Source organism: Coloeus monedula (genome assembly GCF_965178545.1).
Source record: "Coloeus monedula genome assembly, chromosome: 2".
Classification (NCBI taxonomy): domain Eukaryota; kingdom Metazoa; phylum Chordata; class Aves; order Passeriformes; family Corvidae; genus Coloeus; species Coloeus monedula.
In genome coordinates, this window is record NC_138782.1 from 11,710,177 (window position 1) to 11,726,366 (window position 16,190).

General features: G+C 46.6%; 1 protein-coding gene across 10 annotated transcripts in view; it reads right to left on the bottom strand.

The window, feature by feature from the left end:
• CHGB (chromogranin B) overlaps positions 1 to 7,187 on the bottom strand; it is a 53,659-nt gene extending 46,472 nt beyond the window's left edge. The window contains exons 1-6 of one of the 10 annotated variants that reach the window (XM_082301326.1): positions 7,049 to 7,187; positions 6,713 to 6,776; positions 5,865 to 5,996; positions 5,061 to 5,330; positions 4,753 to 4,864; positions 3,816 to 3,982 (exon numbers count right to left, since the gene is read on the bottom strand). In XM_082301326.1, the coding sequence (XP_082157452.1) occupies positions 3,816 to 3,982; positions 4,753 to 4,856 (271 nt within the window). In that variant the 5' untranslated portion in view covers positions 4,857 to 4,864; positions 5,061 to 5,330; positions 5,865 to 5,996; positions 6,713 to 6,776; positions 7,049 to 7,187. Of the gene's footprint in view, positions 1 to 3,815; positions 3,983 to 4,586; positions 4,865 to 5,060; positions 5,331 to 5,864; positions 5,997 to 6,111; positions 6,163 to 6,712 lie in introns of those variants that run through there. The other 9 variants (XM_082301316.1, XM_082301328.1, XM_082301327.1 and 6 more) reach the window with 9 other exon arrangements.
• Between the last annotated feature and the right edge of the window lie 9,003 nt (positions 7,188 to 16,190).

Consider the following 16,190-nt stretch of genomic DNA (forward strand, 5'->3'; position numbering starts at 1 on the left):
ATATTCACATGGCTGCCCAGAAAGCTGGGCCAGTTCCCTGAGCTGACTTCTCACTGTGTACCAACACTAAGGATCAACCAGGAATAATAAGCACGGCCAGGAGCAGCCTGGGATTCTCGCTGCATTACAGAGGTCAGGGAAGTCCATGGAAAATAACTAAAGATAAGCCTGGACTCAAACTTGAAACAAACTGCAGGAACAGATTACAGCTTTTGGAGAGGCAAAGGTTGAACACCTCTATCCTCCCAAACTGGCCTTAATCCATTCTGCTTTTTTTAAAAAAAGCTAGCCAGCTTTTAGATACTTGACGGTCTCTTCAAGCCCACAGGAAACTGTCTACCTTCACCACCCCATCTCTCCAGTATCATCCTCTCTCTCCTACTGTCACCCTTCTTTTATTTTCTCTGTCCCTGTGACACCCCATTTTCTTCCACTGGGTGACCCTGTCTATCCATCCATTTTCCTAAGGACACAGCTTTTCCACTGCTTTTCATTACAAAGAAAAAGCAATGAAGGCAGAGACTACAGGACAAACAATCTGCCCATGATTACAAGCCCTAGGCAGGGCCATGAAGGGAGATGGGACTGAGTTTTGCCCAGGCTTCAGACAGGCAGTCTCCCAAGCATGGTTCCACAACTGAACTCTCAAATGCTGCCTCCAAATTTAGTAGAATTACTCCAGAGCTGCACTGGCAAACCCAGTTCTGCCTGACCACAGAGCATGGGCAGAGCCCAGAACCCTGTGCCCTACCAATTTGTAGACCACATCTGTTGTTTAGCACTTAATTTTTAAGTTGCAATTTTTCCAGGTAAAGTTTTTTTCCACTGTCCCTGGTATGCTCTGGTTCAGTGCCCTACATGAAAAGTCACATTGCCAGTAATTTATTTCTTTGGAAACAACCTTTATTTGCTTCCTAGGACATATTAATCCAAATAATTTAAGGCTTTCCCACACATACACCTGAATGCTGCCTGCCAAGTAAGAACTTTTGCTGGCAACTTTTCTTAATCCAGAGGAAGTGGTAAGGTGTTCCTGGTGTACTGAGCAACAGAGTGACTAAAAAAATGATAAACAATTAAATTTTTAAAAATTATTTTCCAGTATGGAATAAAAAAAGATGAAGCATACTGAAGTGTTCACTGATCCCATTTAATTTTCTCAGTCTATCACCACTTAGACACTTGAACTCACTATGACAATAAGCTAAAAGTATGAATGTTTGTTGAAAGAGTAGAACCCTCATTCCCACACAAATCATAAAAGCACTCATTTACAAACAATTTTAGAGATTTAGTAATAATCCTACAGGACTACTGTTTTCTTGCCTAGGGATGCCTGCTTTCAGGAGGCCCTGTATTCATGGCTAATGAGTTCTATCTTCTGCTATTAAAAGTGATGGAGCCTCTCTAGACTAATAAAACCTGTTACTGATGACTCAGGCAGCGGGAATACCCCCATGACCACTTCCAGCTCCTGAGGCACTGATGGTGTGGTACTTTAGTCAGTCTCAGCCCAGTTCATGGGGCAGATGACAGAAAACACAGCCTGTCAGCCTGTTTCATTCCTAAGAAGTTGCCACATTCCCAGAGACCTACCGGCCTTTTGGAAATGCTTTTGAATCACTAAGGAAGATCCTCATCCATCTGCAATCTTCTGGTCATACTGTGGAGGTGCAACCTACAGCCACTGCCACTCCCCTCACTCACACTGTGCCACAGCAGCAGTTTTCAATGTCTTGTGACAAAACAAACGAGCAAAAGAGCTCCTTTCCCAAGATACATTTGACAGAACTTGCTCTTCCAGGAGTATCTGATCCGGGCAGATGTTTCTAAAACCATCTTCCTGTCTCTTCTGCCATACTGGCCAATCTCAACGGATTTGAATGCCGAACTTGAACCAAAAGAGAGAGTTTAAGTTTCTCTATGAAGAGAAAAGAACCAAGATGTTCAGAGCATTCATTGGTCATGCTGTGACACTTGAGTTATTTCACTCTAGGGGCACAGGGAGCATCCCACAGTTATTGCTCAGTGGTTTCAGTTGTGAGCAGTCTCTACAAGCCATGAATGGGAGGGTTCATGGGCCTCATCTGCCCTCCTCAGCACACCTGGACCCCACACTGGCACCAGGGGGTGCTGGGGTCAGCAAGGAGGCAGGATGTGGCCTCTCAGCATACCTTGGTGCTGAGCTTCAGCTGCGTACTCCACACAGGCACCACAAACAGGTTACCCGGCGCTGTCATTTCCGCACCTGTCGCTCCCACTAAGCCTCAGACATTCCTGGGACTGCCAAGTGGTCATGCAGTTATTCCATGTGTCCCATTCAACACAGCAATCAAGGCCAGCTGCCCTGAGCTACACTAAATGGTGTTTGAGCAACACATCCCAGGAACTGCCCCACAGCTCCCAGGATTGCTTCATACCTGCGACACAGGGCTTGTGAAACCTGAGCAGACAAATGCCTTCCAGCCTGTCTCACTGTCAGAGGAGCTTCCCCATCCTCCTCTCCCATGACAGCGGAAAAGGCTTGCTCAGGACATTCCTTGCAGTGCTGGTCACCACTCTTATGCACTAAAATAAAGCAAAACCTCAAACCAGTCACACTATTACTCTAGTGCAACATGGATCATGGAATGTGATATATGTTGTGGTTTAAAGTAGAGGTTAACAGCATAAAATCCCCATTATTATTATTAACATAAGACATGTGGCTTCCTGGTCTGCACAACAAAAGCAAAGCAAGGCTTGGTATCTGCTGTTGGCAGATTCCATTACAGTTCTGGATGTCCCACACCTAGAGCTGAAGGCAACTGCACAGGCAAGCAGTCAACATCAGCTGAGAGAGATCAGTTGGTAGATGCCACTGCTTACCTGTTTAGCATGAAAATAGTGGAATTCCCACTGGAAGAAACTCTCCTGTTGAATTTCAAGCTAATTTCTTGGAAGCATGCCACAGAAAACCACTTTAGAGTAAGAAGAGGAGCCAAAGCCTCCTTTTACACTACTTAAGATTCTAAAGCAACTAGAAATGTTGTCAGTGACATTTAACCTGCTCAGGTGTCTTGACAAATCCTCTCCATGCACTATTTGCTGACAAGAACTTATTTCGCTTCCAATGTTAAATATAATTACTAGGACCTTTATTCCAGCCAGCATGAATATATGGCAAGAAGTGCCACTGGGCCAGCACATTTTGATTTCACATTTCTTGCCAGCTGTCCCTTATCTTCTCAGATATACCATTTACACCATGTACTTCTAAGAACCTCGAGTAGTGGCTGACCTAAAATGTTACTTCTGCAGAAACCAGTCCTCTTCCAAGTGAGGAAACTGCTGTCTCACAAGAGTTGAACTGAAGCAGTCCTCACCATGCTATTGTCATTAGCACAAGCAAATAGTTATTATTGAAGCAATGGGGTAACAAGGCCACATCCTGAGCTCATGATGAGAACATGAAAAACATAAGGAAAGGTTTAAAAACTCTTCCTACTGACTAGGATAATTTGAGACAGTGTTTACTCCTGATGTCTTGAAGGATTACTCTGTTAGTTGTCCTTCTGAGAACACACTAAATACAAAGAGTGTTGCAGAATATTAGCAGCTGACAGCTTCATCTGAGCTCCTCTCCTGTGTCCCATCATCCCACAGTTCCCACTGTATCTGTCCAGCTGGAGCAGACAGTAGTTCTGGTAAAATTATGTTTTATGACAGGCAGGTGCACCAGTACCAGACTGCAGTGACTCAGTCAAGCAACACACTGCCTACATAGATGAAGCACTGGCTAAAGTAAGAGCATGTGGAAAAGCAGAAGCTGTTACCTGTGGGTGGAGAGGGAAAAACATCCCCAGAAGGATAAAGCTCCTCACTGTTTTCAGAGCTGTGTGGAGGCAGAAAGTGCTCTGCTAGGTCACAAACAGAGGGGAGGTCCAAAATGCTGCTCTCTGAGGTGTGACTTGGTGACGTCTCCTTTCCTTCCATGGTCCCACTGCAGACAGAAATGAGACTCAGCCAGGTTTTTAGAGCATGAAAATCTAAGCAGAAGTCAACACAAACGATCTGACATTTTTGTACTGCTTTATGAGATGAGAGGAGCTGTTCTAGTACAATCATACTTCAACTGAGAAAATAACAAAGATGTAAAGGAGGAACAACAGCAGACAACAGCCCTCAGCCTTAAGTAGGACAATTCGGAGTCCACAATAAATCTGGCTTTCCTAGAGGCTTCCCAGACGTACAGTCTCGGGCCCCAAAACTAGGAAGCCATGGAGCATATTCCCATCAGGGTATCCCATCTGTGCCATTTAAAAGGAAACATGTTCTACAGGGTCCTTTTCCACTGATGCTGCTACAAGTCTCAAGTGAAACCCATCCCTCCTGGCTGTGTTCACTAGCAGCAAGAAAAAGCATCTTAAAACTTGTCAATCTCACAGGGATGGCAAACACTTCCTGGTGTGGAGACACCAGGGTGGCCGTATTGTATAATCTGTGCACAACACTTTGGAAAGCTTTGGTTGAAGGATCCCCACATCTGAACACCTTTTTATCAAGCTTCCTCAACCAGTCCACCACCACAGAGGGGAAGAACTCACAGCTGGGTGGAGAACAAGAGAGCGTTGGTGCCACCCAACTCCAGATCAAGGGCTACAGTGAACGGGCAACTCTTTTGGAGAGGACGGAACTGAAGTGCTCCAGTAAAGCAGCTCCAAGCACAGCACACGAGTGGCTGGGGCAGAAGAGCAGTGAAATGCAAAAAACCTGGTGAGGCAGGAGCTTCTTCTGTTTTGGTAAAGAGTGACAGGACAGAGGAACCAGATCTGGTGGTCAGGCAATGGCCTGTGACCCTGCAGGCTCACATTCATCTTCTCTTCTATAAAATAAAGACAACAAATTCTTGTCTTGGGGGTATTATCAGTAAGGAATGTGATAGCCACAGTGGGCAAGGAAATCCCCATAAAGCATTAGTACTGAAAAATAAATACCCCCATGCAGATTTTTTTTAAAAAAACATCATTCCTTAGGTGCTTCTGTGCTGAGCAAACTTTTAGCTAAGATACACCTCTGACCTTTGCAAGATGCTGGCCAACTCACTGATGGAGAGAGTGGAGATGATGGCTGTGATACCAGAGAAGAGCAGCTGCCTTGCCTTGGAAGGAAAAGTCTGTACACTCAGAGAAAGATTCCAGGTCTGTACACTCAGAGAAAGATTCCAGGTCTGTACACTCAGAGAAAGATTCCAGCAAAAAGGCAGTGGAAGGTTAAAAACAAGACAAAGTACACAACTGCAGAAGGAAACTTCTCCTCCATTGCTCTTCACGTACCAAAATATAAATGATCTGGGCATAAGGAACACATAGAAGGAAAAACTTTCCTCAAATATTGTGTTTATGATGTGTGCTACTTTTAAGTACAGAAGGATTTTAGAGAACTAAACTGCCTATTCTCATCCTGGGTCTGGAAAAAAAAGCCTCAAAAAAACAAAAACCCACACCAAAAGGCCAATGAACTCCATCCCTCCAAGGGCAAGTGGCAAATTACAGTAATAGGAGCTGCTGGTGTGATACCACAGCAGTTTAAGGCTGTCATTGATGGGAGCTGCAGTGGCCCTGGATGTCTCTGCCTGTGCTGCTCCCCTTCCTTGTCTTGCCACAACAAGACCAACAACATGTGCAACCATGTTTTGATCAGGTTTAGATAAAACAAAGCAGCTTTAAAAAATGTTTTCCTCTGGATTAGCTCCCTCTAGTCCTCTTAAATCAAGTACACAGCAGTCCCAGCCCCAAAACTGATGGTGAGACCACAACTGATGGTGCTTGTGAGAAAAGGCTCAGCCCTGGGCCTTCAGACTAATGAAAGAGATTCACTATTACCTCTGTACCACACCTGGTAAGAGAGAGCACTGATGTGCAAACAGTCCCTTTGGACAAAGTCCAGGAGCAAACAGCCTGCTACTGCTTCAGAATTCCTTTATTCTTTCTTCATGGTTTGTCGACCTCAGCTTGCTGGAACGAAACAAACAGGTCAGTTAGATGCTTTGCACCAGCTGATCTGGCAGATGGACAGGGTGACCTTCCAAAGTGTAATGCTAGCCAATATCAACAGACAGTCATCACATACACCACTGTTTGTTGGGTCTGGTACAGAGGAAAAGTTTTTTCTAAGAATCAGAAAGAGCACATCTAGTTATGCCCTTGAACCTTCCGACAGCAGTGGAGACCTCCTGGAAAGGGGCCGGTACGTCCTAGAAATAAAGACAAGATTTTCTTTACAAGAAGCTGCCAGATGGGCTGTTTATTCAAAACCCATCAAGCAGAGAAGCAAGTAATAGCTGGCAACCCTCCCTCCCTCCTGTGGAGAGCAGGTATTTCCCCAACAGGTTTAGCTAGCGGTGTCTTGATGTCAACAGCCTGTTCCGTCAAACCTCAACCGGGAAATGTGTTTTAAGAGGGCCCCAAACCCACCCTGTGGAGTACAATACAGGCTCACAAAACCCAAATCCTGTTTCCTCTGCTACTACCACCTCGATTATCTTCAGTGAGCAACCAGGACAGATGTAGTTTCAGGCAGACGCTGGATTTTTTTTCCAGGCCACCCTCACCCGGTGGCACTGCTCAGCTACCAGGAATGTCCCAAAGGCATGTCCTGCACAGGCTTGCCTGGCTGGCAGCATTGCTGCAGAATGTGATGGATACAGGAGGGTGTGAGGCACTGGCCTTACCGACTGCCCTGCTCAGCAGGTGAGGGGGTTCTCTTCCTCCCGGCCGCGTTTCCTTCCCCTTTTCCTGCAGGCAACATTCGCGCATTATTTCAAAAACCACTTCCTTGGCAGAGAAGCGCAACAAGAATGACACAGGGCATGGTGCACGCCAAAGCCGGAGCACCCCACGGCCTGGCCATGGCTGCTGCGCCCACCCCCTCACCGCTTCCTGAGGGGAAATGCCGCGGCAGCAGCCCAAGAGCAGCCAGATCTCGGGGGAGGAGGGAGTGCAAATAAGGGCAAAGCCAAAAGCGCGGCAGGGCTGCCCCGAGCCGGGCCGCACTCGCACAGCCGCACCTCGGGCCCTCCACGCCGCTGCCGGGCCCAGCCAGGGCCCTCCAGCCCCGAGGCCGCCGAAGGGCGAGGGGAAGCGGGCAGAAGCCTCACGGCCGGGGGCAGGCGGGACCGGGGGGCCCCGAGCAGGGCGCTGCGGGGCCGGGGGGCCGGCGCTGACACACAGCCGGGCAGCAGCAGCAGCCGCACCTCAGCGGAGCTCCGAGAGCGGCTGCGCAGGCCCCGGGCCCGCCCCCGCGGGACTGCGGGTGGGAAGCGGGCGGGTGGTTTTCAAAATGTTTCCTGCCAGGTTTTCCTCAAAACATGTTTAGCTCGGATTTATCACTGTGAATTCGGAGGGGAGAGGTTTTGGCGGGGTTAGGCAGTGGCGCTATCCCGTGCCTGGCACACGGGATGCCGTCCCGGGCTGCTCAGCGCTCGGTCGCTTTACACCGCTGCCCGGCAAAGGTGCAGCCTGCAAAAGCCCTGAGCGGGGGTGAGCGTGGGGCTGCAGGGTGCAAACATCATAGCGCGGGCCGAGAAAAAACCCACGGAATTCCCACCCGGGACATAAGCTGCAAGCCTTCCTCTGAGGGCTTACGGAGCTCATGGAGGAGATGTGCACCGGGGATGTCCATGTGCTCCCACCGAGGAGTTTTAACAGCGGCGGAGTGGAAGCTTCGCAAGCCCTGCTGAGAAGCGGGGTACAAACCTCACTCAGTTTGAGGCACCGCATCACTTCAGCGCCAGCACGATCGGTGTGTGCGGCCACAGCCGCAGCAGGCATGGTGACAAGGACATTTACGGGGGACCGACACAGACATCCTGACCCTCTTTACCAGGGCTGCGGGGAGTGTCGCGGACACGTGCTGGATACTTCTCCAGCAAAGAGAATAGGGTGCGGTGCTGCCTGACAGCGTGTGCACGGCACAGCCAGACACCCCAGGAGAGAGGTCAAGTATCCGCCCCGGTACCGTCTGGGCAGGCAGTCGGGAGCAAGTGCTGAGCTCTTTGGCCCGCGCGCTGTGAGTGAGGCTGGAAAGGAGCTGGGAGTTTTTTCCAAGAAGCCTTTGGACTTCAGAGTTACTGCGGGCAAACGGGTGTGTTTAGGAGGAAGTCACTAAAAGGAAGAAAATAAATTGGAAGTCCCGCGGCTGCCAAGAGGGCTTTGTTTTTCTCGCAGGTGAGCTGGCTTGAGCTGGGAAAGGTGTCCACAGGGGGAGCCTTTGAATCCGTGTTTCAGGCACAGCAGTGACTCTGCCTTGCCCTTACAGCCTCTCTTGAACCAGGCCTGGGCATTTGGGGTCACTGCACAAGTAGAGATGCAAACCTAGCTACACCCTGAGCTGTAACTAAACTCGGCTCTAGTACGAGGCTAACTCTTGCCAGTCATATTTGTCCCCAAGAACTACCCATCCCTCTGGGGAAGTTCTGTGACCTGGAAGGCAGCCCCCCAGCCCTTCATTTCCTTGCAGGGGTTGGAGTTGAAGCTGAGCTGTGGAATGCAAAACATCAGCAGATCTGCTTTATTTAGCTCTGGGAGCACATGCAATTATTACAGCATCCAGAGAAGTCATCTCTGTGATTTCACCCCACTGGATCATGCCAAGTCTCTGCCACTACAAAAGCTCTGGCAGTGGGGAACATCACTGGCTCCTGGAAAAGCAAGGAGTTCCAGCCAACAGAACTGCCAAGGAAACTATAGTACTTACTGACAAACATACACAGCTTACCAGTTTCTATTTGTCCATAGGTGGACAGCCAGTTCTTTGAACTTAATTTCCCTTCTCTCCCTCACCAGAATGAGGAAGTCCTGCAGTGCTGGCACCCCCACCACTGTAGTGTACACATTGTAGACTACTTCTTTATTCCTTATGAACTGCGTTATCAGCAAAAAGATTAAGTTTGCCTGTAGTACTTAGGGCAAGTCTCTCAGTGTGTACTACGGTCCCTTTTATCAGTGCCTTATTTTTAGCACACGATAAAAGTATACCAGCAGTCATGTCTGATGCTGGTTAAAGTGGAAGGTACATGAGAGCCAGGAAACTCAGAATTAAACCCACACTTGACATTTACCAAAGATCAGACTGTTGAGAGTCATAACTAGGGAAAAGGAAATACATTTTCTGACTATTGCAGCTCTGTCACAATGAGATTTTTCAGTGCTGACAGTCTCAGGGCCAGATTGTACAAGATGTACAATTCCATGTCATTGAAGCTAACGTGTATCTGCCAACTTACCATCTTAAGTACCTAACACATAACATGAAGAAAAAAAGTCTGTCTTCAAAAACAGCAGAACTTGCACGTTCATCTCTTTTCAGTCCTTTCCCACTGTCACACTGTGGGGGAGCCTGCCTACTTCCTTCTTTACAGAATAGCTCAAAGTTACTTTAATACCTCAAAGCAGACTAACAGCTGAATGAATAGAAGCTAATCCAGGAAGTGGGCTGAAGGGATGCTAGGGAGGCGTGAACAAGGTTGATTTTTACACAGTTGAATTTACAAAGGTTGTTCTGTTGATTAACAGAGATGATTAAACCAAAGTTTGTAGTCTATATATCAGTGTTTTGAGTTCACTCCTCACCATGAAGTAGTCCTTTGTTCTCAGAACTAAAAGCAAGAAAAAATATCGGTATATTTAAATTTATGAATTGCATGCATTTTACTTCCCAACTCGAGACATTGTTACTAAAGCAGATGGAGGATCAGGCTTCATCCTAGATTCCCATTCTGAAGCTTTCCTCAAGCACTACAGACAGTGTTTTAGCGGTGTCTGCTCTGGAAAATCCTCTTGTGGTTACCCCAGGAATGAGTGGTTATAGGCTTCAGGCCAGTGTGAGTGAGAAACAGCTCTTCAAGCCCACGAGATGAGAAACAGCAATTGGCAACTCATCTCCACTCCTTCCAGACCAGCGAGGTTTGCTTGCTGACAACACTGCAAATAGCAAAAAGCAGAGAAAGGCTGTAAGGAAAGCTCTTTTCCACCACCCCACTATCCCATACAGCATAAGACACCTGGCATTCTCAAATAACTTTTTGCATGATCATCGTTCCTTCACCTAGAGCTGTGTCCTTTCTGTGCACACCACAGTACAGCATTGAAAGTGCAGCTCAGATGCAGAGGCAAAACACATTAAAAGCTGTATTATCCATCCTGATTCCTACCAAGGCCAGACCAGGGTTAGCATACCTGTGGGAATACACTTGCTTACCTGGGGAAAAAAGAAGAGATTGGTTACCCTAAAACTCCTTGATTTATCCAGCTGTGTTAGCTTCTAAAGAGTATTATAGTCCCTCCAAATTTGCCAAAGTTAAGTTTTCAGGCCCACATAAAAAGACATTGTGTGTTTCGTGTTCTGCCACATCAAAGGCAATCACTCAATCCAGCAGACCTCCCTCTAAAGGGTCAGTTCCACTTAAACTGGAATACCCCTCCTGGTCATTACTATCTCCAAGCAGTGCTAACGGCAGGGCTAATGCCTTTCAGAGTTTGGACTGAGCTATCACAGAGGACTGATTGCTGATTCAGCTTCCTGGTTAACACCAGGGTTAACATATAAGCTATTTTACCTGTCTTTCTAACTTATAAGCTAACCTACCTGTCTTTCTCACCCACAGTCAACGCAGGCATCTCCCAAGTTCCTCCAACCCCATCAACTCTATTCTGGTAACAGTACTTCTCTTCAAGACAGGTGAAGTTTATGAGCAGCAGTCACCCACATTACAAAAAGTGGGTCAGCCAGGCAATCAAAAACACTCTTGGCCTTCTCTTCCCTGGCCATAAGACAAGTAATGCTTTTTGCTTCCTCCTTCAGTAACAAGAGGTTTAAGCCTTTTACTTGCTGCAGTCAACACCCTGAGGTACAAGAAGTTTCTAAGACCAAATGTTATTTTCTGCTGTACCACATGCCATTAAATTGACTTTTTTTTTTTTTTTTTTTTTTTTTATGAATCCCTTGCTGTGGCTGTGACCTGCTTTTTCTGGTGTCTGACTTTTTAAGGTGTCATTTCTAAACTAAACTAACCATGATAGCCAGTTCATGTATTAATACTGTGTCTTGGAATTTTGTGATTTCAGGAGAAACTGGCTCTCTCTTCAAAAAGTAGTTTACTGTGGCAAAGGCTTGGCAATGTGAATGTTGGGGATATTTCAGTACAAGCAGGAACAGGATTTTTTTTTCTTACAATCCTGTACCAAATCCTATCTCTCTCCTTTCAGAGCCTCTGCTAGAATGGGTGCAGAAGCATGCCTTCTCTGATCGATATTACCTCCCCTCTTTTTTGGGCTATCTCCTTGGCATCTGCAGCTGCTTGAACCCACTTTGAATGAAAGCTTTTTAGGACCTAACACTATTATTCTTGTTCCGTACAAGATTTTAGCACCGTGGATGCTGATGTAGGGCTCTGTGGGGCCTCATTTCCTCCCTTCGGCATCACAATTCACTAAAATAAAACAAAAGCATTATGGGACTCAGGGGTAAACATGAAACGCACTCTAACTTAAGAGTACCCAAACACAACTTGGGTCTGCCTTAACTAGCATCATATTTCCTTCTGCCAGACTTCTCCTCTTTCTCTGCATTCCTATTTAAGTCTCTACACCCACACCCTTGCATTCCTGCTGCCCAGGAGTTTTGTTCATCCCAATCACTCTGCCTGGGCTGCTGCCCTTTGCAGTCCTGATGAACAATGTATGTAAAACAGAGACATTTGGAGTACCTAAGCTCATGTCTCAGTCTTGCTTTGGGGCAGAATAGCCCTTTAACCATTGGTTTATCCTCTGCTGTTTATCCCCTTGCACTCTTGAAGCTGGTGATCAACAGTCTCTTCAGCTTCTTAGTCGCTATACACACCAGCCAGCAACTGGACTCCTTTGATTCTGGCAGGGAGCATGAGTCTGAGTTTCCTGTTCTTGTATTCCTAGGATCTGGATGGAAATTCTTACAGCTGGACCTTCATCAGTCTGTACACACATAAATATTCACCAAGGATACGTCATGTTCTCATGCTGTTGAGCCTTTGGGGAATTTCCAAAAGATGCTTCCAGCCTCACTTGAAGTAAACAGTCACAGGGGAACAGTCACAGTCTGGCTTCTTGCCTGGATCTTCCAGCACCTGATATAGCATGGAGATACAACAAGAAGTGTCAGTTGCAGTAATTATGCACTTCTCTCCACTGGAAGACCTCCGGTGTTTAGGAGCTGAGCACACTCCCTTGGCATTCTACACTGCTACTTTCCCTGACCAGTAGCAGGCTTTTGTTCCACAAGCACAGCAGCTCTGAGATCATTACCTATCAATCTGTTAGAGATTGGATCAAAGAGTTCAAAAGTAACCTGAGATAAATACATCCACATTGGCCCTGTTTTTCCTAGATGCAGATAAAAGTAAAGGTCTTTGATCTAAAGGGCTGGTGTTCTGCAGATGGGGTTATGATGAATAGTGAAACTGAAGGGCAGAGATTATACAGTGCCCAAAGAAATCACCCTCTGCTCTCACACAGCATTATCTGCTCCCTCAGCAGCTCTCCACTGTATTGTTTCAGGGAACTTCTAAATAGTTTTTGCAGTTGTGAGCATATAATTTTACTTTAATTGAGCTCCCACTCATAGGACATAGACTTGACAATGGCTTTGGTGTTAATTTCACCCACCAATTCTAGGAGAGCATCTTTATAACTTAAAAGGGAGGCTCCATTCTGGTCCCATTCAGTGTTTCTTGATTTGACAGTCTTACTCCCTGCCCCATATATTGTGGTGCGGTACATTGGGGCTTTGGGGGTTTTTTTTGGAGTAGTTACACGTTTTCCCATAATTTCTGGATGAAGTCTGGCCCTCTGTGAGGTTTCTTCAAGGTGTGTCTACTTCTAATCCCCACATTCTGTGTGAGTCATAGCTAAAGGACTAAATGCCTCCAAAAGTCAGGCTTGTGCCAGTGCTCCTACATGAGAGAGACCCTGTTGAGCTGTAGCTCTCTGCAGAGACATGCTGCTCATGGAAAGTGGCAAGAATATGCTCAGAGAGATGTTGGCCTCCAGCTATTCTCCAGAAATCCACCTGGGCAGGGCAGGGCAGGGCTTTTTCCTGCGAAATGCTCACAAAGTCGTGCTGGTTTCCCTGGAAGGCCTGGCAGTTATACCAGAACAAAAGGAAAAGCTTCTTTTCACTGCTTGAGGCTATCAGCACTAGGAGGAGGGGTTTGGGCTTTCCTTTTCTGAGCTGTCAGCAGAGTAGAAGCACGATGGAAATTGTCTGCCAGGCTGAAGATCAAGAGAGAAGCAAAGCTAAACCTGGCAGAGTGAAGTTCTAATGCATAAACTGATCTTCCCCTCAGCCTGGTCAGCCTTCAGCTGGATTTTGAATATCCACATGAGCTGCCCTGATCCAGTGTCACCAACACTGAGAACATGCTGTTGTGCAATGAATCTACATGAGCACCTCAGAAGGAAGAGCAAATTATCATTCTGGCCTCCCACTTCAATCCTCACAGCTCCAAAAGCCCCCACTGCTACTGGAAGGTTTAAGCCAGCAATGTTTTTTGTTTAAAGAGATTGGAGCCTTATTGCTGACTTTGGGCTGGTGTTGCTGGTGTCCTAGTTGCATTTATCCATGACCTGCCACAAGTATGGAGAGTCCAGCCTTTAGGAGTAGGAAGAGCCATGCCGCTTCCAGGGCTGGCAGTGCTGCAGCTCAGCCTGCTTTTCCATTTCCAGTGCTCACACAGCTCAGGAGAAGGTAAACAGAAGCCTTGGGCTTGGGCTGAGGCAGGAGAACCCCACAAGACCTCTGCCCTGCTGGAGCACGATTTCATACACTGTGTTCCTGAGTGAGCTGAAGACAGCCCTGAATTCCTTGGATGAAGCATCGGACTAAGACTGCCTTAAGCTCTGCAAGTGAGCAGATACAGAAGAGACCCTGCCCCTGGCCTAAGGCTTATTTATTGCCTAAAGGCAAAGACACTTTGCAGATAGAGAGCTGTTCTTAGTCTCCAATGTAAGCTCCTTAACTGCTCTTCTGGAGTGCTGCCTCCCTAATCTCTTATTTTTAGATTAGCTATTTTTAAGAGATTGCTTGCTGCCTACTTAGAGGTTTTTGATGCTCACATTTCTCAGTATTGAACACTGTTTTATCTGCAGTTACATCACATCATTATTTGTCTACTGGCTGGATCACAGAATTTGATCTTGACCTTGGCAGGCATGGGAACAGAGACCTCTAATTAAAAAACCCCAAGCTGCTAAAAGAAAAAGAAAGAAAATAAAAATCAAAGCTGCAGTGACTTAGTCACTGGTTCACATTACAGTGAGAACAGAGCACATTCTCAGGGTGGAGGCCTCTTTTCCGAGGGTGATGCAATCTGCAAGTCCTGACCTCTCAGCACTTTTACAACCAGGGTGCAATACATAGAATTTGGCAATGTATTTCAGGGCTATGTTATGCTGACCGATATTCCTCTTGTATTTTCAATTGTAAATTCAAACTTTCAACTTTTCCCCCTAAAAAGCAGGGGAGGGGGGGAGCAGAGAGAGCCCTGGTTCCCTCAGAAAAAAATCTGAGTTTGCTGATGGACATCTACCAGCTGCAGTGACCTACTGGACCAGCATCCCCAGCTCCCAGTGCCAGCTGCCTCTTCTCATCATCACACAAGCCACTTGCATGACTTTCCCTCCTGTCATCACTGCCAGTTTCCCATTGTCCCCAGCTCAAGTGGATGGCCCTACAAAATCTTGTAAGCAGCTCCCTGGCTCCACATAGCCTTTCCTCTACATGGGCAGTTCTTCTGCAACATGGTCAAGCTCTCACAGAAAAGATTTGGATGAAGCACGGATAATTGTAGTGGGAGGCTCCTTAGCCTGGGGAATTTCTGTACCCCTTGATACAAAAAAATGAAAGATTAGTGTGCCTAGGTATGGATACCACTGTAATTTTAGTAAGGGATCACCTGATGGGGAATGAAGAAGTTTGTCACCTTTGGTTTGCCCCAGGAGGGCACCCCAAGTGCTCTGTAACACAGGCCTGTGTTTTGCTAAAGGTTTCTATGAGCTGTCACCAACTCCCTGATCCTAACACAGCAACAGGCCCAACTTTTGTTAACCTGTTACCACCTTTTTTTTTTTTTTTTTTTTTAACCTCAATTATAGAGGAAAAAATATCAGAGCATGTGAACACAGCTTGAAACCTGAGAAGCCTGAGCTGGCTTTGATCAGGCCTTCAAAATCAAGGAATGGCAGGTCCAGGACCTGTCAAGCCACAACTCCTCTCCAACAATAAATAGAAGTGTGGGGATATTTGTGTTAAGAGGCATCAGAAACAGCTGAGAAGTAGGATACATCTGTCTGCTAACTCATCTACCTGAGCAAAAGAAATCCCTGTGTGTCCATGTAATACTCTCTTGGCTTGTTACAAGCCCACAAAACCCTTTCAGGCTGTTACTACCAATTTTTCCTCCTGATGGAGACAACCGTGCTTGGATCCCAAGTGCTGAGATTGACTCAAATCTCCTTTTGGGTGGAGAAGTCAGCAGCCTCCTGCCTATTCTACACCACAGTCCCGTGTGGAAGTCACACAGAGACCAAACCACACTGCCAGTCATTTTGCACTGCAAGGCTTTCAGATCCAAACCCAGAAGATCCAAGTCAAATGTTTCCAAGTCACATGATGACTGAACTGAGAAGAGGTATTGAGTTTCTGGAATGCAGACATTTTGGAGGAAAACGTATCACCTTTCAGTGGCTATTAGAGTAGATGAACTTCTCTGTACAAGTCATACATATTCAACCTGACAAAGGTAAGCTTAGCAGCTTTTTGCTAATCATCTCTAGGAAAAACAGTACACAAGGAGGGCTTCTGATGCATGATCACAGCATCAATAATGAATCTCTGTAAAAAAACCCCTATTCCCCAGCTACACCAAAGAGAAAACTGTAAAGGCTTTATTATACCCCAGAAGCTCCAGCTGGTCCTATTCCTCTGACCCAAGTCACTCAGTGCTCAGCATCACAGAGCAGATGCTGCCCATAGCAATTTTTGCTGCAACTCTAAAAGATTCAAGCCAGGAGTACATTCCAAACAGGAGCATCAGTACAGACAAGCAAGCCAAGAGGTTTGTAGTGTATTTTTGAAGTCCAGTGAGGAGCTAACCAGTAACTGCACTTCGGCTTCCA